Here is a 22,129-nt window from a genome sequence, read left to right on the forward strand (position 1 = left end):
TGTAATTTTAAAATTTATACAGAATTTATCCTATATGAATATGTATATACATATATATTTATATATGCATTTAGTTTTAATCATTTCCTTATCTTAAAAAAAAAAAAAAAAAACGAGACCACTGACTGATATATCCGAAAAAAGTATATTATTTGAGTGTGTATTCTTTATAAAATATTAAATTTAATACTGTTAATAAATAACCTTTATTTCTAAAGAAACAAATTACGAATTTAGCAAGATTTTAGCAGCTATTGCAAGTATATTTGATGCAGATTTATATAAATTATCATTATTGTTGCGAAAACGTTCATATTTAATATTTAGTGCACTTCCTAGTTGAAAAGCAGACTCACCAATCTTGAAATGTAATTCTAAAAATGTCTGAGAAGAAAATGTAATATAATTTACATTTCTATTATAGCAACAATATTAAAAAATTTGTTCATGTTATTTTAATGTTATTTAATGTTTAGTTTTCGTGGTTATTGTATATCTAAAAGATATTTTAAGAATTTTTTTAACTCTTGCATCATCTGAATTTATAAACAGATGCTGTCACTGAAAAGTCTTTTCCGGAGTAACATTAGTTTTCATTGCAATCAATATATGTTTGTTATCACAGAGAAAATTGTTGTATTACTGTATAAGGATTGGATAGTTTTTTTTTTAATCTTTTTTTGATTTTACTGCAAATCATTACATAAATCTTATATATTCTCGCGATTCTTTTTACATATGTAACTCATGGTTAATCTCGTTAAAAATATCTCATTATATTCCATAAATGTTATTACATAGATACTTTTAAAAATATGAAAATTAAGATGTATTTTTTTTCTGTACTATTAATTTTTTCGTAATAAAATGTCAAATAAAAATATAATTGACTTTAAAATTAAAACTGTGAATGAGAAAAGTAATACCACATTATTAAATGTAAAAAATAAATAATGCTATTCAAAGTTAATCTTAAATAGCTGATAATTATTTCTTTCTTTCTGTAAGTTATTTAGAAAAAAAAATTTAATTTTACTGTTCGACAATATTATCTGATTTCGATCTTGTCTCTTAAACGCTTTACATGTAAACTTGCAACAAATGTAAATTCTTTTACAGAAATGTGGCAAAATCTTATATTACGACATTGCTGACTATAAGATAAAAAATTCGTCCAAAGATTTGTTTGGTAATGCAACACGCACGCACACACGCATACAAACACACGTATGTACGTATATATGTACATAAAGATTGTGCTTGGAAGGAATACATACATACACACGCGCGCACACGCTCCGAAACACTCAGCACGTACACACACGCACGCACACACATGTATGTATATTATAATTTTACTTATATACTTTTTTGTTGTCTTAAAAACTGGTGAATATATAATTAAGGTTACTAACTATATTACTATTTCTTACATATAAAGGTAATCAAAGAACGAAATATTATATACTCGTAATTAACCTTAACATAAAAGTTATGTGGCAAAAACAATATATTTAATTAATAAATTTCTCTCTTTAAGAAGCCAAAAATCACAGACAATGTAGTCTCTACCGGTATAATAACCGACAAAAATCTCTCAGTATTAATGTTCTTACTGCCTTTTGTACCACTTATAACGTTACCTATATCAGATGGTGTCGTTTCTATTAATTAAACTATCTTCTTTGTCTACTGGTGGTGGGCCCGTAGTTAAAGTTGTACTTGGCCCTGCTGTTAAATAGCCAGCAGATACAGGCGTTCCAGCTAAATAACAATCAAATAATTTAATAATTGACATAATACATTAAAGTCATTCATTATAATATTATACCTGTAAGATAACCGGAACTGGTATTATTCGAAATAAACAGATCGTGCCGTTGATCTTTATATTCTGCCCATACACTCGATTTTTCCAAAATCGCATTTACTTTTTCACCAAGAAGTAAGCTTTTCGTCATGGCTTTCAAAGCTTTTACTATTTGTGCTTTAGTCGTAGCAGGGTTTTCAACAATATCTAATCGCCCTTCCAATATATTTAATAGATATGGTACCATCTCGGCGTCTAACGCCTGCGATAATAATAAAAAGAAATTAATCATTGAAACTACGGCACCGTAAATATGTGTGAATCATAGAAATTCTTTTTATACGTTACCTGCTTGATAAGTCTGTCTTCATTTGTCGAAAACAATCTATTTAGCGTTTCACATGCTACTGCGATTATATCTTTTCTCGATTGCATTGCATGTTTTAACGGACTTATGCATTCCGTTTGGCATATAGATGAAATGCACGCCTAAATGCAAGCAAATAAATTATATAAATTAACGACATAATTTTCACGTAAAATTGACGCAGATAATTTACTTACTTCACTTGTCGCTAATTGATGTAGAATTAATATTGCGGCCTTATATACCAATGGTTGACTATTGTGAACAGCCATTTGTCGACAAAGTCGTGGTATATGACCCAAGGATGGTACTTGGTCTGCCAAAGTAGGTTGCGCTTGAAGTAAACACACAAGAGCCTGGGTCGTCAATTCCAACATATCCGTCTAGAAAAAAAAAAAAAAAAAAAAAAAAAATTAGAAATATGTAATAGACATTAAAGAAATATTAACATAACACTTTTACACATGAGCATGGTTTTATAATACTTACATCAGTTTTTTCTTTGGACATTAATGTTAATGTAGTGTCCATCAACTCACTTAAGAATTCTCTTGGTTTTCTAAGTGCCCAAGCGGGACTGGCTATAAATAATCGAAGATACACTCCACCCACGACAGGTTCGTTTGTCGCAATATCGATATTGTTTTGTGTATCAGGTAACTTTAATATGGCATTTGGATTTCGTCTTTGTAACGCATGATATCTAAAAAAATAAAATATAATTAATTTGATAAGAAAAGGAACTCGGAGAACAGTAGAGAGAGAGAGAAAAAAAATATATAATAAATTAATTTGTAAAACGTACTCGTCTTTCAATTCTGCAATAATTCTCGCCACTCTAGCTTTTGCATCGTCATCCCATATCAACTCAGGATTTTCGTGTTGTGTCTCAAACATGTGTACACATTGTTTGGGTGCATCGCGAATAGCTTCGCTAAATAATTTAGGTAAAAACTTCGATAAATCAAGTTTAACTTTTGGTCCAGCTAATTTATCAGACGACATTTTCGCAAGTAATTCAGCTGCGGCTTCTCTGATTTGAACATTACTTGAATTACAAAAGAGATCAAGTATGTACACGACAGCTCCTGGAAAACATTAAATATCATATATGTATAGTGTGATATATAATATTGACATATATCGATTGACACATGTGCGAAAATACTTGGATTATATATATAATATAATTAAATGTATATATTCTTTTGTACAAACCTTTTGATAATGCATCTTTTACAATTTTAGTCGAACTCATCAGTGCGTATAAAGTTTCCAATGCGAGGAGCTGATATTCTTTTAGACTGTGTAAACATAACAATAAATGCACGACAACTTCGTTTGCGGCAATATCATCAACACATTCTTGATTCTTGGTAACATTACTGATTACTTCTAAGGCGCTTTTTTGAATTAATTTAAAATTACTACAATTCAAAAATCCAAATAGTAGTTTAAAGTGCCCCATACACTGTAATTCAATGCCAGGGTTATTTTTAATAACATTATTTAGAGCTTTAAGCGCCATTACTATGTGCTCTACTTTCTCTTGGTCCTTTTTAACCGAAGTAACATTTCCTAAAGATACTAAGTACTCTGAAGACACTGACAGAAATTCAAGCAGATTTATTGTAAAACCTTTGGGATTCTGAAAATTAAATATCTCTTTAAGATTACTTTTATCACGAATAGTAATCGGTTATTTTAACGATTATTTTGCGTGCATGCACATACGCATGCACACAAGCATACATATGTACAATTTTTTTTTTTTAATTAAAAATAAATTTACCTCAATTGGATATGCTGGTTGCTCATTGTATACCTTCACAAATATTTCGCCAATTATTAATTCGTCAGCATGAACGGTATATTTAAAATCGCTAAAATCGTGTTCGAAATTATCGCTATTATTTAATCTCTCTTGTCGTTTCACTTCTAAATATTCATTTAATTCTGCTCTGGTACCATTGTCCCAAATTAAATATGGATTGGAGCAATTAGAATTTAATGTCTTCAAAATTTCTTCAGGTTTATCTTTAACAAGCTGACGTGCTAGATAGGGTGTTAATAAACTTTCTAGGGCAGCAACTGTAACGGGATTAATAGGAGTTTCATTATCGCCCTTCATGTAACCGCCCAATCTAGCACAAGCGCGAACTGCTAATTTAGCCAAATTATTGGCTACTTCCTGGCGATTCTCGTCCTGATTTCTTTCTACGCCTCCTTCTTCTAAAGTATAATCATAGTTAAACATAAAGTGCAGCAGATCCCATAAAGCACCAGATTGCAATAATTGCATTTGCAATATGCTGTCTGTAGCGAGAGATGAAATACATTCGGTAGCAACTGCACATAATTTTGTTAAATGCTGCAAAAAAAAGAGAAAAATAAACATCGAGGTAAAATAAATTAAAGTTCTACATATATGCTCTTCAATGTAAATATCGAACCTTAAAATGCAGTATTCTGCAAAGATCTTTCACAAGCTGCGGCAACTCAATAATCTTATCTCTGCATGTTCGAAATGATCCAGCAACAGCAAAACACCTAGTTATATGCATGCAAACTTGCACTGCTATATCGGTGGATTTACTTGATTTACTCAAAACAGATACGCATCGCGTATACGCTTCCAATAATACGTCTAAACCACCTTCCCTTCGCAATTCTTCGGCATTTAAAGCCGAACAATGCACTGTATGATACGCAAGTTCACTTGCAGCTGCTAACAATGGTGCAGATTTTGAGAATAATCGTTCATCGTCTGTCTCTAACTTAATCGTTTTGATTAACTGGGGATAACCAGCGTATTTGTAAGGTTGAAGCTCGTCCGTATATCTGTGAAAAAGTATGCTTTGCGTTCTTAAAATTAAAACAATGTTGTCAGGATTAGGGCCAGTCGTCGACCAACAACTGCGACTGCACAAAAATTCATATGCTTGACTAACAGCCTCGAATTTGTCCTGAAATTATAAATATTAATTTACACATACGCACGCACGTGCAACAATAGCTTATAATAAACACGAGGCTTACTCTGCCATCGGGATTTTTGTCAGGATGATACATTTGAGCTAATTTATAAAACGACTTTCTCACGATCGCTTCATCGTGATGTTTTCCACTAGGTAAGCCAAGTTGCTTGTAAGCTTCATCCACAGTCATTAGAGGTGGTTTTTTTTCTACTTCTTTTTTCCATGCATCTAATACATCTTTTAATAATTGTACCTAATTCAATATACCCGTTATATAAATAATTAATATTACAAATAGCATTATTTAAAATGTATATAATAACATATAAAAATCAATTAATTCGCTTGAACTTACAGGTTCTGGAATAGGCCATTGCGGAAATTTAACGATGTCACAAAGATGCCTGAGATAGAATATCTGGCAGAACAATTCATTTTCCAATTGTGGATACCTTACAGCAGGTATAGCAATATATTGATATCTGGACATTGTATGACTTCGTAACTTAGGAGTAAAATCTGCAATATGTGCAGCAATTTTCTCAATAAGCATTCGCCGCATTTCTGCATTCCAAATTGCTTCCGGCGTATCGTAATCTCCAAGAAATATCTGTGCAAATTTCTCCGCTCCGTGATTTTCTAAATAACTCACCATTGCATCAGGCAATAGTTGACCGAGAATACTTCGTTGCATAATATCTGAAGAAGTGTTCTAAAGAACACAACAACAATGTTATACATTATTATATGTCTATTGCAAAATATAACAACATTGTAAGTTTTATTAATGAATAAAAAATTATACTCACGTCGTCGTTTCTAAAGGCTTGTTTGGTATGTGTAAGTTGTAAGAACCTTGCAATCGGTAAAACATTAGAACCAGTGTACATTAAAATGAAGTAAAATACGCCAGTAAGATAAATTTTTGACACATCTGCGTTATCTCGCATCACTTCGCATAATAACGTAGCGACTCTTTCAACTAAGATTGGATCGAACGTTAATAAAAGCTGTACGATATGTGGCAAATACTGAAGATCGGATAGTAATCGCTTAACACGTGGCAATGGTCTAATTACCGCGTCATCGGCATCTCTACTCGGGAAATATTCACACATCTTGATCAAAATGTTTAGGATTAAATTAGCCAATTCACTTTCATTTATCACGGGAGTTCCTTTGGCAACAAGACTCCACTTTAATTGTGGCACTTGTGAAATTGTTTTCCATCCATCTAATCCCTGTGCCCAAACTTTAGTTTTGTGTGTTACGTTATTTGAGCCATACAATTCTTTTAGGTCTTTCAGACTTATCGGACCTTCACGTTGATCTCCGTTATTATAATACCATTCTTTTTCCATTCGTTCCTGCTGTGGACCCGCTTCTATCACATTGGTTTGCGTCGGTACGACTGCTCGAGAAGTATGTAAATGTGCCAATGTTAATAAATCAACTAAAGTTCGTACGCCATTCTGATCCATTATGTCTTTGACATTTCGCCTGTGCAATATGAGTTTATTTATGAACATGACTAGTCTATCGCGCTCCGTTCTATCCGCGCAACGTTCCAACATTCCCAATATGTATTTCGTATCGGAAAATGGACCGATATCCTCAAAATATCGGCCGTACACTATCGTCATTGCTTGCAAGCAAAGGCACTTCATTTCGATTTTTGCAGTCAATAAAAATCTGTGGTATAAATCATTAAAAAATTCATATCTGCAACAAAATGTAAAATATTATTACGTAAATTAAATTTAAACAAATATTTAGCACATTTTTTTATGCTGTTTGTAATATCTCATCGTACGAATTCATGTAAAACAATTATCGATATAAATATATACTCACGATTTTCTTATAGGGCTGTCTGGGCTATCTTTTTCTAGTAAAAGTCTCAGGTAGTAATCTCCAATTTTTACTTCGTCCGAAAGACATTGATATTGCACTTCAAACTCTCTATGATTCCATGCAATCAAAGTTCCACCAGCCAAATCTTTATCTGAACTAAATGCGCGTATCTCATTTTCCAAAGCAATTCTCAATTCCTCTCTTGTTTTGTGATTCCAAATTAAATTTGGCAGTGCGTGATCTTGATTAAATTTATAATAGAACAATTTCCAATTTGCTTCGGATTTAATTCGTTCTCTACGTTTCCTTAAAACTATCGGACGCTCTTTAATTTTTTCTCTGCGTTCTATACCAATACGAGCACCCCAATGTTGCAAAGCATTTTCTACATGTTTTTCAACTACTCGCATCTGACGTTCGATGGCGATCCATTGTGGACTCTTTTTATTTTTTGACGCATGATCTATAGCTATTTTTAAATTGTCACGATTGTTTAATCTCTCTTCTTCCAAGAATGATTCCGGCACTTTTTCATCAGAGTCCAAATAATTCAACAAACCTACCGGCTACAAACAAATTGCAGTAATTTTATTCGTATTTCAATACATTGTAGTAGATGCAATTTTAAAAACGTAAATTTTTTTATTTGTCTCTTTTTTCTTTCTCTCTTTTTTTTTTTTTTTTTTTTTTTTACATAGTGCGAATCCTATTTCAATATACCCGTAATATCGACTCACCATAATTCGTTTCAATAATCCCATTGCTGTAGGATGTCCTGTGATCCATAAACCTACTAAATGTCGGCACAATTGTCGATGCGTTAATAGTCTGCTGTCACTACCGATTGTAAATAAGCTATTTAATAAATGTCTTGGCAAAGCTCCTTCTGCAAGTGCCAATTCCTGCATTTTTGCTGCTACCTCTGGCGCACCCTCTTCAATGATAGCACGCATTATCAATCCGGCACCTTTGACCACAGCCAACGAAGGATGTTGAAATAATTTAAACAAAGATCTACCCCTTGTAGCAACCATTTCTAAAAGATTGTCAAAATGCTTGCCATCAGTAGTTTCACTGTATGGTACACACAAGGCAAATGTTAAAAGATCGAGCATAGCAGAGACTACCAGTGCACCTGTGCCATGATTCTGTAATATTAAAAAAAATCGTTTTAATGTACTGCTTATCATTAATAAATTAAATCTCTATCTACAATTTCATGTCAGATCCTATTTTACGGAATATATTTGCATATTACTAAAAATAAAACTTTTATAATTTCTTATAATTCCTTTTTAAACAGAATTTTTTAATAAAAAAATTTTAGTAAAAAATATAAAGTACTTGTAAAATACTTACGATATGATTAACCCACATTTCAAGTAGGCTTTCTAGAAACTTATTACTGCTAAGTAGACTACTTTTGTTTAATTGTTCTTGTCTTAAATCGCAATCATCGTGCATCGGTTGCATTAGAGTACAAATGCAATCTATAGCTGCTTGTGTTACGCCACAATTTTGTCTTTTTAAAGCTTTTACGACCTTTGTACCAACGGTTTCTCTAAAACCAGAAAGTGTTGTAAATGCAGCGAAACCGATTTTACTAGCCACCAATCTTCGCAGTGCATGAAATTGTGCTTCAATCTCACTATTTGTCTCAAGATCTTTGCTGATTAAGGTATTCAAAGCTCCGAGGATAATTTTGTCTTTATTTTCAGTAAAAATCCCCTGCAAGTAATTATTTGTGATATGATGTACTTGAAGTTGTAATGTTGTTACAGTCCATTCAAGCGGTTCAACTACCTGGACAAACAGAAAATATCTTGAGTCTCTTTTACGTTTTCTTATATTCATTTACATATTTTTATTTGAATCTTAATAATCTTTTTATTTTACTTTAAATGTATACTAATTTTATAATGAAACAATGAATAAAAGAGATCAAAATATTTTTTATGATTAAGCATTAAAAAAATTTCAAATTTAATGAGTCAACGAAATTTTAACCGCTTCAATGTACTGTAGAAATTCTTATAATATATGTGCACAAATGCATAATGCAAATAATTACTTAACGATATTTCTTAAATACATTCTCATATATATAGAAATTGAGAAATGCTTTATCTTACGTCTTGCGTAATGGAGTAATTAAGCCCGCTGTAGGGTATATTTGCATTAAATCTCTCTAAAATTTCAGCAAACGTACGTCCTCCAGGTGGTTGCTGAAGAAATTTGAGATGCGTCGTTTCGATCTCTTCATCGACAGGCAGATTGAAAGGTCCGAGTCTTTTACCTCTGGCTATAGGATACATTTTCACATGGACATCTCTATTACCGGATGCTCTTACACCATCTAGTAAAGAGGCCAATAAGGAATCTCTATTTGTCGCGGTATAACTGCGCGTTTGACCGTTAAGATATTGTATAGTAAATAATTGAGGATTATCGTTATCACGAATCAAAGTAAAAATGTCCGACAGCGGTCGAAGAGTACAAATGTTATACGTTTGAGGATCTCTTTCCAGCAAACAAGTGTCTGAAAGACAAAGCGTTCTTCTTTGAGGATCTAAATGCCGGGAAGAGATTTTATGGACAGTAAATTCCGATACACTCGTTATATGCTCATCGCTGCTAAATTTCCCTAATCTTTGAGCAATAAAATCATCGAGTCTTATAGGTTCCTTTAACATTTTTATGTTAATGCCCAAATTATTTAATGCAGTTTCTTGCAATTTCTTTTTTATCTCGTCCATATGTTTAGAAGCAAAGAGATGTAGGCGTCCAAAACCACCACATACAATTACAAATCCATTGGGATAGTCTTTCATTGTCAGTAGCCCTTCGAAATCTTTATAACAATAACTAGCTAATACCATGTTTGTTGCAGGATCTAATTGATCAAGACTATATGGTGTTATTTCTAGTACAATGGGCAATCTTGTATCGGACCAGTGATGTTTATAAGCTGAATATCTCTGTAAATAAAAATTATACAATATAAAATACTTAAAAAATAAATAAATAAATAAATAAATGAATAAATAAATATATAAAATATGCATGTATATGTGCAAACTCACCAAAATTTCTTTAGACTTTTCAACATGATTTCTGTATTTAAGTGCTTCTGTCATTAAATGTGATCTATGTTCACAACTAAATTTCATTGTTTCATTTTTTCGCTCCTTACGAACTGTTATAGTAAATTCATGAGAGCCTAATTGGTTTCTATTGATTGGCTGTACACTTATAAAATCAGGATACTCCCATTTGTTTGTCACTTCTAAAGTCCCAGGATTATATGTTGTTATCCCCATGGAACCAATGGAAAAGATACGCTTGTACCTTGAATATATTTTTCAGATATAAATATAAAAGCATCATTATTGTTTCCATGAGTCATATGTTATTAAACTTCTTTATTTTCATCAATTTATCACAAAATATAATTCTTATATTACAAATAATTGTAGTAAATATCAAAAATCAAATAATCATGGACCCTTGTTTGATGTATCAAATATCAATTCATTATTTTATATTTTTCCAATGCTTCGTAATTAAATCATAAATATGGATTGATAGACATAGTGGTATACACCTAAGAGGAGTAAATGCACTTACTTTCCTTTCCATGTGGAGTGCTTGGTAACCAAAAAACATGCCACATCTTGATTGTCCTTTATCGGCATCATTGTTTCATCTCTTGTGGACGCAATCGTATCGGTTCGGATAAAGTTTTAATTAAATCACCGAGCACCACTTGCACAAGGTGAAAGGTGTGGGAGGACATTCACGCAGGGGTGTATAAAATCACACGGCCGTCATTACGCGAAGTACGGGCGTAAGAAGAACGGTACAAACATCAATCGTGTGGTCTTCGCTGCTAATTCCGGCTCGATCGGATGGTACTCGCGTATTGCGCTCATTAATCCTCCTCATCTGACAACGGTCATCCTCGACGGCTTCGTCAACCTGGAAGCGGCCATGACTGTTAAGAATGGCTGAGGCTGGGGGGCGTTAGGGGCGGTGTTGACGAACAGCTGTTCTCTAGATGTCGGCACATTCGACGAGAAAAAGACAGAGAACTTTAGCGAACAAACTCCGGCGGCTCCCGGCAATGTCAGGCAAGCTCCGGTTTTTATCTCTCGTCGTTAAATGTGTTTAATCTGACTCAGCAAGCTCTCGCTGAATTCTGCAAGAAAGCAAAACCATTAATATTTTCTATGTGACGGTTTATCAACTTATCACGTGTAATCAATCCTACGGAGAAATTCTATATTCTATGGTAAGTAAATATTACGTGACACGTTTATGATGCATGCATGCAAAATGTTTGAAAGTAAAGTATGTATAGCGATAACAAAGCCAATGGTAAACGTCGTGAATGAAAAGGTTACGGATAACGGGAGTAAAATTTCAACGCTACCAATTTAAAGCGTTGGAAGTATTTCAATGTATGTATGTAATGTAGGTATAAGCATCTAGCGAGGTACTCCGCTAACACGCATTTATTAAAATATGTTACGATAATGGAGTGCAACTCAAGTAAAGAAAATAGTCACTCGAACACGGACGCGGATGTCGATGTAATTGAAAAATCTGCGACGGAAATGGAGATTGAACGATCAACGGTGGACGACGGCCTTGCTATTAGCGAGAGCAGCAGCATGGTGCCCGTGATAATTGAAGAGCTGGACGAGCACGCTATCAAATCCATGCAGATGGATCTAAACGAGTTTGTCGAAGCAAAAGCATTACAAATAAAAGAGATAACGGAGGTTGTTCCAAACTGCACAGCTTCTACGTCGTCTAGTCATAACAAAGACGTGGACGTGGAAGATCAGGATCCATCTTTGATCGATGATGAGGAAGAAGATCCGCTAACGAAACAATTTTTAAAAGGTGAGCTAACGTTTAGCGAGTTTTCGTGGAGAATGGATCAGGAAACGACAGAAAATGATACATCCAGGTATGACTCCAGATATACGTCCGTAATTTTAACAATTATGCGGCAATTACATTAGATCATACTTTCAGAAGAACGATTGGATCTGACAGTGTTCCTATGCAGAAGAATGTAGAACAAAAACCTAACAAAGCGAACAACGTGCGTCAGAGAAAGAAAAGACGTGTTTTGTCACGAGTTTTGCAAGGACTCATGGGAGAAGCGAATTTAAAGGTTGCAAGGGGAGAGATAGAAATAGCAATCAAAATATGCGAAGAGATCATTAAGCAAGTACTCTTAATGGTGTAATAGAACTTGGTTCAAATCTTTTCGTAATAGCTGTTTAATATTTATTAATTATTCTCTTAGGCAAGCACCAAGGGCTCCAGAACCATTTTATACATTAGCTATGATATATGAGAACGATCAGCCAGAGAAATCATTACAATGCGAATTAATCGCTGCGCTCCTTAGTCCTAAAGATGTTGGCCAGTGGGTAAGATTAGCTAACTTGTCACTGAAAAATGGTAATATTAAGCAAGCTATAACGTGTTTCTCTAAAGCAATTCAAGCCAGTCCGAAAAACATAAGATTATATGAGATGCGAGCGCATCTCCAAGAACAGAACGGAGATAAAAAAGCGTATTTGAGAGGATATACAAAATTAATTCATCAATTAGAACCTGAAGATGGTGAATATATTATGAAATATGCAAAAATATTAGCCAAACTTTACATGCAAGAAGATAATAAAGAACAAGCATTGGAAGCAATCGAGACTATTTTTACCAAATGTTCTCATCTTATTACGTTAGAAGAAGTTAATATTATGACCGAATTGCTAATAGCGTTAAAACAATTCAAAAGATGTTTAGATATATTAGTGAAATATACAAATATTAAAATACGGTATAAGAAAAATGAAGAGAATAAAGAAGAAAAAATTGACAATGATACCGAGAAAGAAGTAGAATGTGGCAATGCAAAAAAAGAAGATACGCTAGGATCAAAAAGCGAAAAGAATGACGAGATAGAGTCTTGCGATGTACCAGACGACGTAGTTGTCGACTTAAAAGCCAAATTTCTCATAACTCTCATTGAGTTAGATTACATTTCGATAGCTGAGAAACTGTTACCTAAATTTTACATGCGCGAGAATCCAGAAAAAACTGGAGATCTTTTTTTAGACGTAGCGGAAGCATTAATGGGTAAAAAGGAATTTCAGCGCGCCATAATTTTGTTGGATCCATTAGTTAAAAGTTCGGATTTTAGTTTAGCTGCAGTTTGGCTAATGTACGCGGAATGTTGGGCTGGTTGTAATAACACAGACAAAGCTATAGAATCTTACGAAGTCGTCCGAAAGTTATCTCCGCAGCATTTAGGCGCGAGATTAGCTCTGGCCAAGCTTTACAAACAATTGGAGCATTACGATAAAGCGATACAAGTTCTCTATCAAGACCCCGAAACTGATACATTGGATTCTGACGTTTTGTATCAAAGAACGTTACTACTTTTTAAAGTCGGAAGATACGAAGAATATTTTTCCTCGGGAATGTTACTTTTCTCAAGGCATTGCGTTAATATAAGAAGAAAGGTCGAGTTAAATGCATTAGCACGTGCAACAGGTGTTCGCCAACGGCTTGATAGCCTACAACTTCGCCGTTTATCTTGTGGTGAAAAATTGGAAGATGAAAACGCCCCAACGTTTACTGAAAACGCGAAGCCGAGCGAGAAAAATGAATTTCTACTCTTTTTACAAATGTGTAAACTAGCTTGTAATTTAAAGAAGTATGGCTTTCTTCAAAGATTGTGTTTTACCGCTCTGACATCAAAGAGATTTAAAAAGAGGAACTCTCATATCATCTTTTTGTGTTTAGTTTCGTGTATTCATAACAAGGATTCGTTCTACGGGTATAATATCGTTCGAGAATTTGTACGTGTTTGTCAAAGGTCCAATTCTTGGAATTTGCTAAATATAATTATTCAAAGCGCAGAAGATTTAAGGCATAACAGGTTTATTATGCGATTACTTGGAAGAGATGTATTTTCATACTTGCATATTATGCATGCAAATAATTGTCTCGTTTCGGGAACTTACAAATATGCTTTAAACGGCTATATGTCTCTTTTTAAAGTAGCACCTAGTGCACTGTTAGCATTGTTAATAGGTGTAACGCAATTACAAATGGCATGCCAAAAAATGTCGGCTAAGAAGAATCAGCTTGTAATTCAAGGTGCGTATTGATAATATTTATCTAACATTTAATTAATAATGTTTAATAAATGTATAATATTAAAATTTTTTTTATTTTCTTTGATCTTTGTTTTTTATCTTTATAGCGTTAGCTTTTTTCAAGAAATATACGGAATTACGTGGTAAAGAAGGTCAACAAGAAACCTACTACAATATGGCACGAGCATTTCATCAAATTGGTTTATTACCGTCTGCGATTCACTTTTACAAGCTGGTTCTGAAGGAAGATCCGGGAGAATTAATCACACAGCATGCTAATCTTTTAGACCTGAGGAAGGAAGCAGCTTTCAACTTACATCTCATCTATTTGCAATCCGAAAATCATCTTCTCGCTAGAATGTATCTCGAGAATTATATCACGATATAAATATAAAATTAAAAAATTGTCAAAATGTAATGTTTTACAGTTTCCGATTACTTGATGGATGTGTGTGTGTTTGTATTTGTATGCGTGTATAAATAAAATGTATTATAAATTTTATTAAAAAGAATTTTTATCTAAAAAAACGAGCATTTATTTTTTAATGTATTAATTTTTTTTTGCGTTTTTGAAAAAGGCAATTAAAACTTGCATACTTCTCTACTATTCTCCTTATCTCCCGATTGCAACATGGTTTCACTTTACAAGATTACACTTCTAGCTTTAAGATAAGAACAGACACTATTCTCTTAAGGCTAAATTCTAAACGGTAAAAATATTTTTCTTTAAGATATGGCTGATAATTTGGAGGCTAAAATTGAATTCAAACAATTGTGCGACACATTGGAAAATATTGCCAAAGCACGTGATGTAAAAAAAAAAGAACAAATTTTGGAAATGTTCATTAATGAATGTCGAAATATCGGCAAGAAACTGAAAGCAGAACATCCTGAATCGGTATGTATGCACTACATTACATTTTAGTGTAACTGATGTTATTTTATAACTTGATTTAATTTTGCTTAGAATGTATCGCTCTATCCTGTATTGAGATTAATTCTACCTAAACTTGAACGGGAGCGTGGACCGCACAATTTGAAGCAAACCTCGCTGGCAAATCTTTACGCTCGAGTATATCGTTTTCCGTCAAGTAGCGATAGTTACAAAAAGCTATCAAATTATCGGTTTGTATATTGCAGTTGCATATAAATTACGTCAGCTAATAAAAAAGTAGATACGTATACATATATATTAATTTAATGAAGCAGGAACTCTTATAAAGGTCAATGCTTTTAATATTTCAGGGACTTCACGTCGGGTGAATTTACAGGGAGTGATTTTGCTGATCGTGCTTACTGCATATGCAACAGCAAATTACCTCAAACCAGCACCGGATTCACAATTGCACGGATGAACGAGTTCCTCGATAGCATCACTGAGAAAAATGTAACGAAGGAGCAAAAAGTTGAAACGTTTAGAGTGCTTTTCCGGCACATCACGGGATTCGAGATGAAATGGTTGACGCGTATTATTCTGAAAGATTTACGACTTGGCATAGGACAGCAAAAAATACTGCACAGTTCGTATAACTTATTAGATATAAATTATTAGAATGAATACTAAAACTCCTCGGTGGAATAACAACGATACGCTAACGAGCATGCTTCAAATATTCCAAGACTAATCTGCGATCCATTTCTTTTCTCTTTCAAGTCTACCATTCCGATGCTAATGACAAATTTCTTGTAACAAATGACCTGCGCGAGATTTGTGATGAGTTGTACGATCCTAAGGCCAAACTACAATGCGGCATACGGTTATTTTCGCATTTTAAACCGATGCTCTTGGAGAGATGTAGCATCGAAAATATCGACAAGCTATTTCGGGACAACGACTTGTACTATGCACAAACTAAATATGATGGCGAGAGGTCGCAAGTTCATATGAAAGATGGAACGTTTCAATATTTTACGCGCAAAGGATACGACATCTCAAACAAGCCTGGATACGGAAAAACTGGAACTTCTGGTACGACGATTACTTTAAACGAACAATAGTTTCATATAAACTTAAACTTATTTGTCCGAATTTAATTGAATGGTCAACAGTTAATTGCTTACCATTCGTGGTACGCAAATTCGATATTAAAAATCAGTTATAAACAATTGTATAAAGTAATATTTCTATTTTAATAGGCTTGTTAAGTGCGGTATTTGCGCGGCGTTTAAATCCAAATTGTCATTCGTTGATACTGGATGGGGAATTAATGCCTTGGCATAAAGAGAAAAAAATATTTGCCACGAAAGGTATGAATCTTGATGTAAAAAATTTGTCGGCGAATAGTTATCATCAGCCGTGTTTTGTCGCGTTCGACGTGATTTTGCACAACAACGTTTTGCTTGTTGATAGACCTTACAAAGAGAGATTAGAACTTCTCAACAATATAATCATCGAAGAGGAAGGCTCTCTAAATATTTGTCAGTCTACTTTAATTTCAAGCAGGTAAATTATTATATGAAAGAGTCGATAATGTTACAGTATAAGATTTCTCTTTAAAAATTGATTAATTATGATTTTTACTAAAAGGGAAAAATTACTAGAGGAATTCAACAAATGTCTCCGTGATAATGAGGAAGGTCTTGTTATAAAAAAATGCAACATGAAATATCTACCGAATATCCGAAATGGCAACGGTTGTTACAAGATTAAAGCTGAGGTAAAAATTTAATTTTTATATATGTTAACGCGTGATAATGATACGTGGTAGATTTAAAAATAAAATTTATAATATAAAGAGTATTTAAGAAAAGAACTAATTATTTAAAAGGGATTTAATACGATTCTAATAAGTTTAAAAGTATAACTTATTTAAGAATTGTTCATTAAAATTTTTTGATTTTTTAATATCTATAATATTCCGTATTGTGTTACAGTATAGTGATAATTTAGTACAAGATGTAGACCTTATTGTACTAGGCGGTTATTATGGAGAGGGTAAATATACCGGATTAATTAAAAGTTTTATGATGGGTGTTGCCGTTCCAGCAAGCAAAGATGGAGAAAATCCATCGCAATTTCTCTCTGTTGTATCTGTAAGCACTGGAATAGAAGATCAAATGTTACAACAACTTCAAACAAAACTTTCACCATTCTGGATCAAAAAACATCCTGAAAATATTATAGGTCCTAAGGTGAATATTTATTATCACGTATTATTTTAGGTAAATTTATATTAAGAAAATATGTCTTTCTCAATCTATTATTAAAATTACACATTCTTTATAGAAAAAACCGCCAGATGTATGGATCGATCCGAAAAACTCTGTAATTTTTACAGTACGAGCGACCGAAATAATCCGCAGTAACGAGTATCCAGTTGGATACAGTTTACGATTTCCAAGAGTCGTGAGGGAACGAACGGATAAGCCATGGTACAGTTCCTGTACTAAAACTGAATTCTTATCATTGGTTAAAGTATGTGAATGTCGTTAAATAATATATTATTTTATGGTATAAACATAATTATTGTCACTTGATTATAATTATTAATAATTTTGTTATAGAATAGGGGATTTATTCAAAAATTAACCAAGCGAGAAGCTAGCTTGCATGATATCGATCAAGTACCAGTCTCTAAATTACAAAAGACAACTAGTCGAAGTAAAGAAATTGAACCCGACGTGTATAATAAACGAGTACGACAAACACGACTATTGGACGGAAAAGAAGTTTGCGTCATTAATGGTACCGATGAATTACCGAAAAAACAGATTGAAGAGATACTGCAACAGCATAGCGCAAAAATTGTTCAGAATCCAATGAATACAACTTTCTGTCTGATAGTAGGAAATAATAGGACGGTAAGATATAAATATACGTATATGCATATATTTTTGCTATGCTATTGCACAACTTGGCTTAAATATATTCACGTCTTTGAAGTAACAGAACAAATTGCACGCGAACTATTTTTGCAGAAGCAAGCGCAAGACAAAATAAACAGTGGAAAATATGATGTGGTAAACTTGGACTGGTTCGAACGTGTCACCGATCAATCAAGTTTAGTCTCGGTAAACGATTTTTTACCATGGGAATTATTATGCAGCCGAGATATTACTAGACACAAAATTGCAGAAAACTATGACGAGTACCATGATAGTTTTTTTGTCGACGCAGACGAGAAAAGTTTGAAACATTCATTTGATAAGATAGCGGAATTGTTTAATACCGAGGTATTTGGAATTAAAGTTTACTACTGTATATTGTGTATGAAGAGTATCACACTAATTTACTTATGTAATTTATCTAGTTTGCGGACAATCAATTTACTATCGAGCAGGAAAAAGAAATGGACAAGGAATTATTCGGAAGTTCATCGCCTTATTCGCTATTTAGAGATATAATTGGATTCTTTGAGAATCAATCATGTCATGCTAAATTTAAATTTTGTTTTATGTCAGGTACAGTTAAAAATAACATTGATGATTCCATTACGCATGCCTTTGTAGAAGATACGAGCGAGACAAGCGATATTGTAAGAAACGTAAAAGCACGTGAGCAAGCATCTATAAAAATCGTTAGGTATAAATGGATCGAGGATTGTTTTCAAAATCGCCGATTGTGCGACATTACAAATTACTTAATTAATTATTAAAGATGCACGTAACTATTTATGTAAGATAATTTAATGTGAGATAATGTATAAGCAGATATAGCAGGTTTCATAATGCGAAATGTTACATGTGTATTTTCAACGGAAATTTGCGATATATTCACAAGATCATTTTAACTCACATTTTCGTGAAGCACTGAGAAACTAGGTACTAGACGGAGTGACAGTTGGACAGTTTGCTCATTTAACATCTTCCCGTTTCGAAATATTTCTCAACTTGGGCCGCTACCCTTACTCATCTCGTTTTATTTCATTGGAATGCGCGCAAAATACGAAAGAGAAACGCAGCTGCGACGTTCCTCTTACAAAGCCTGCCATTCAGAAAGATATCGCGTAGATTAACGTCATGGAGAGTAACTCGAAGTGCATACATTCAAAAGTTATAAACTAAAAATTATACTTTTTAAATTTCACTCTTTCTCTCTCTAGCGTTTTCAGCCCTAGATTTTTATTCCAACGACCATCATTTATCAAATAATTTTAGATGCAAAGAAAAATATATGTACATATAAAACAAAAAGGAGATTACGTGTGTATGTAGATGTGTGTATGTATGTGTCATGTAAAACATAACTTCCAAAGAATAGATTAATATAAGAGAAACGAAAAAGTAAAGAAAAGGATATGTTACTTTTCAGTAATCAACGATGATTCCTTCAGATCCCAAACCTTCTAATTCACGTAATTTTGATTTAAATATTAAATATATTACATATTACTATATCATGCAGTTACACCAACCGGCCAGCTCGTTAGCAACGAAGAGGTGTCTCATGTCTACGAGGTCAGTATAAATAATATACGAATATGACTGACGTTCTACCCGCGCAAGATCTACTTATAGACTCTTCACCTACAGATGGGACGCGTATTAATCGAGTTTCGGATTTTCGGAGCGTGCGACCGGGCCATGTCACTCTCCTACAGTACAGTACGCTAAACTTATTCATAGAATTTCTCGTAGCTACTCGCTAGTTGCCAATTGTATAATTAATACACAAAAGTACACATAATTATGGTATCTACGATGCGTAAATAGATTACTCATAATGGAAATAGGGATAATTGCTCAATGACGTCTACGACATATATCTACACATCACAAATCGTCGACACGTATAATTTAAATTATTAATTAAAACATACGTACGTCAGGAAGTAATACTCCTATAGAGTTGCCGCATTGAAGTTCCTCTTTCCTAGCAAGAATTTCTTCTAGCATAACAACTTTTCGCATCAGACTTGTTATGCTTAATAAAATCATTTGAAACCGGTGCCTTATCCTTTCGCGTCCTAGCAGAGAATTACATGTAAATTAAAATGTATCTGTAAATTTAAATTCATTAATCAATATATAAGTTATATGTTCACGTTGAAAATGTAAAATTAAGAATATCTAATGCTAAAACATATTTTTAATTTTAATCTGTGCTCAATTAGCCGACAGAAAGCTCACAATCGCATTGACTTGCTGCATCCACATAAATAACGTTTCCTTTGCATCCTGTGTCAAGTAAAAGGATACAAGTAACAGAGTACAATTTCAATACAGCTTTCTTGCTATCTCATCCACTTACCCTTTCACACATTTGCACCTATTCGGCTGTCTAATTAATAATATTAAAATTAGTATGCTCGTGTAACATTAATTTTGTTAAATTTATTATTACGATATCACTAGTCGTACAAAGCGTAATCCTTTTACGATTATTTTAATCTTAAGAGATGAGCTTGTCGACGCAATTATATTCTTCTAGATTACACATTTTGTAAAAAAAAAAAAAAATATGAAATAAAAGATTTAAAAGACGCACATGTATGACCAGTATGACTCACTCTTCGTTTTTTGCCCTCAGTAATTCCTTTAGTCTAACGTCACACACGCACTTTTTTTCTCTGTCAGATAAAAATTATTACTATTAAAAATTATTTTTGACACTTTACCATTTGTCGTTTTGGTACGTAAAGATGTTTACTTTTCTTTCCAGAAATTGGTATAAAGATATAACAATCCGGCAAATCCAATAATAAATTTTCCAAGATACCAAGTGAAATTCGTCATGCAATTCGGCATTGCGAGTATCTCCGTTTAATATTCTGTGTTACCGGGCTTTTGTATCAGCAGCTCAAATTGCTTGATGCAATTAAAATACTTGAGTACGACTGATTAAACTCCTTATTTTCTTGCAATTTAACATTTATCGTTGTATGAAGCACAATTACAAATGTGCGAAAACAAATGATGAATGCACCTTTCAACTTTCAATGCAAAATGTCAAAAATCTTGGAAAGAAACAAGCGCTACTTACAATGTGTATATAAATGTGGATGTATGCTAGTCATGTGAAGTGTCCTCGCGTCAAAAAATTAATCTCCGTACAAAGACTTAGCATTGCGCCTCTTTTTTTATTTGACAATAAGACGAAAATAATCTTAAAATTGTTATCTATAAAAAATAAAAACACTTTCGATTAATTAACTTATCATGATCGTTTTAATTAATGTATTGTTCTCCTAAGATATAAGTATAAAATAGTTTACCGTTCAGCTTTTGCGCAGCTTCATCATGGGTCACAACTAAGACGAGAAAGATGTTGAATGACCTGTCAACATATTTGCCGTCTTGACAACACCCTTAGGTAAAACTGCCTGCGAGAACAGAAGAAGAGAAAAAGCATTCAAAAGCGACACCCCTTCGTTCCACGCTCATTAGGATAAATTCTTCGGTGCATGTCATGCGTGCTTACTGCCTGCTACGTGTACACGGCCGTGCACGTGTGTGCACGCGCGCGAGTGACATATGTAAATTTAAACTTGTCTAACAGCGTGAATTTAGACGAACAAAAAATCTCTGGGACAAAAAAGTGTGTAACACAGATGACTTTTCATCACTCAACTTGTAGTGGAATATTATGAGAACATATAATAATGCGCAACTTGAATCTCTAGAATTTTCAGACAGTTTAAAAAATAACTAGGTTTAAGCAGCATTTTCTTTTGATTAAAAATAAATATAAATTTCTCTCCTATAAAAGTAAATTTAATGCAATGTTTAAGTATTATATGTATGCGTGTGCCTGTAATATTGCAAGCAACAATCGGCTGCCGTACTCGGCCAATATATTAGCGCAATCCCTTTCTTTCGTTGCTTGTTCAGGGATCGTGTTATGCACCGCAAAAATAGAAGACGGACAATCTCTTTCTCTACTAACAACACTGTGCGCCAGCAGCTGCAACCATATGGCATTCTTTCTGTGATCTTGCTCTAAGAGCTCGTTAATACGATCCTCTCGGATGTTGCCAACACACAGTTAATATTAGTT

The 22,129-nt window shown here is 33.5% G+C and overlaps 2 protein-coding genes across 6 annotated transcripts; one reads left to right on the forward strand and one right to left on the reverse strand.

The window, feature by feature from the left end:
* Window positions 1–661: 661 nt before the first annotated feature.
* Window positions 662–20,405, reverse strand: Rme-8 (receptor mediated endocytosis 8). Of its 2 annotated transcripts, none has more exons than XM_070672761.1 (19): window positions 19,957–20,405; window positions 10,637–11,207; window positions 10,093–10,357; window positions 9,142–9,987; window positions 8,369–8,812; window positions 7,747–8,157; window positions 7,010–7,575; window positions 5,965–6,877; window positions 5,511–5,867; window positions 5,217–5,408; window positions 4,631–5,143; window positions 3,970–4,548; window positions 3,396–3,825; window positions 2,983–3,265; window positions 2,667–2,880; window positions 2,375–2,560; window positions 2,159–2,299; window positions 1,832–2,072; window positions 662–1,764 (listed from the first exon to the last, which is right to left on the reverse strand). In XM_070672761.1, the coding sequence occupies exons 2-19, from the start codon at window positions 10,705–10,707 to the stop codon at window positions 1,649–1,651; spliced, it is 6,768 nt and encodes a 2,255-aa protein (XP_070528862.1). In that variant the 5' UTR covers window positions 10,708–11,207; window positions 19,957–20,405; the 3' UTR covers window positions 662–1,648. The 2 variants fall into 2 exon arrangements, with proteins under 2 accessions (XP_070528862.1, XP_070528863.1); XM_070672762.1 differs by having other exon boundaries at window positions 8,369–8,737; window positions 19,957–20,403.
* On the forward strand, window positions 11,041–19,741 carry LOC139112030 (general transcription factor 3C polypeptide 3). 4 transcript variants are annotated; one of them, XR_011547312.1, is made up of 13 exons: window positions 11,138–11,300; window positions 14,925–15,091; window positions 15,161–15,318; window positions 15,439–15,713; window positions 15,848–16,162; window positions 16,330–16,636; window positions 16,721–16,850; window positions 17,068–17,325; window positions 17,420–17,608; window positions 17,698–17,994; window positions 18,112–18,366; window positions 18,444–19,590; window positions 19,666–19,741. XR_011547312.1 is itself a non-coding variant. In XM_070672791.1 (12 exons), exons 2-12 carry the CDS (start codon window positions 14,927–14,929, stop codon window positions 18,786–18,788), a joined length of 2,694 nt encoding a protein of 897 aa, XP_070528892.1. In that variant the 5' UTR covers window positions 11,138–11,300; window positions 14,925–14,926; the 3' UTR covers window positions 18,789–19,730. The 4 variants fall into 4 exon arrangements, 3 of the variants coding, with proteins under 3 accessions (XP_070528891.1, XP_070528892.1, XP_070528893.1); XM_070672791.1 differs by having other exon boundaries at window positions 18,444–19,730; XM_070672792.1 differs by lacking the exon at window positions 11,138–11,300 and adding an exon at window positions 12,370–12,456 and having other exon boundaries at window positions 18,444–19,730.
* Window positions 20,406–22,129: the final 1,724 nt, after the last annotated feature.

The sequence above is a fragment of the Cardiocondyla obscurior genome, linkage group LG26 (genome assembly GCF_019399895.1).
Source record: "Cardiocondyla obscurior isolate alpha-2009 linkage group LG26, Cobs3.1, whole genome shotgun sequence".
Classification (NCBI taxonomy): Eukaryota; Metazoa; Arthropoda; class Insecta; order Hymenoptera; family Formicidae; genus Cardiocondyla; species Cardiocondyla obscurior.

What these genes read in the sequence shown, in the direction of transcription:
- Rme-8 (XM_070672761.1), bottom strand. Translation starts at nt 10,707, where the DNA reads ATGATGCCGATAAAGGACAATCAAGATGTGGCATGTTTTTTGGTTACC. An exon ending in GACAGCCCTATAAGAAAATC is followed by an intron (nt 6,878 to 7,009) that starts GTGAGTATATAT and finishes ATTTTGTTGCAG; the next exon opens with ATATGAATTTTTTAATGATT. An exon ending in AATGGCCTATTCCAGAACCT is followed by an intron (nt 5,409 to 5,510) that starts GTAAGTTCAAGC and finishes ATATTGAATTAG; the next exon opens with GTACAATTATTAAAAGATGT.
- LOC139112030 (XM_070672790.1), top strand. Translation starts at nt 11,545, where the DNA reads ATGGAGTGCAACTCAAGTAAAGAAAATAGTCACTCGAACACGGACGCG. An exon ending in ATATGCGAAGAGATCATTAA is followed by an intron (nt 12,248 to 12,329) that starts GCAAGTACTCTT and finishes TTATTCTCTTAG; the next exon opens with GCAAGCACCAAGGGCTCCAG. An exon ending in GAATCAGCTTGTAATTCAAG is followed by an intron (nt 14,195 to 14,300) that starts GTGCGTATTGAT and finishes TTATCTTTATAG; the next exon opens with CGTTAGCTTTTTTCAAGAAA.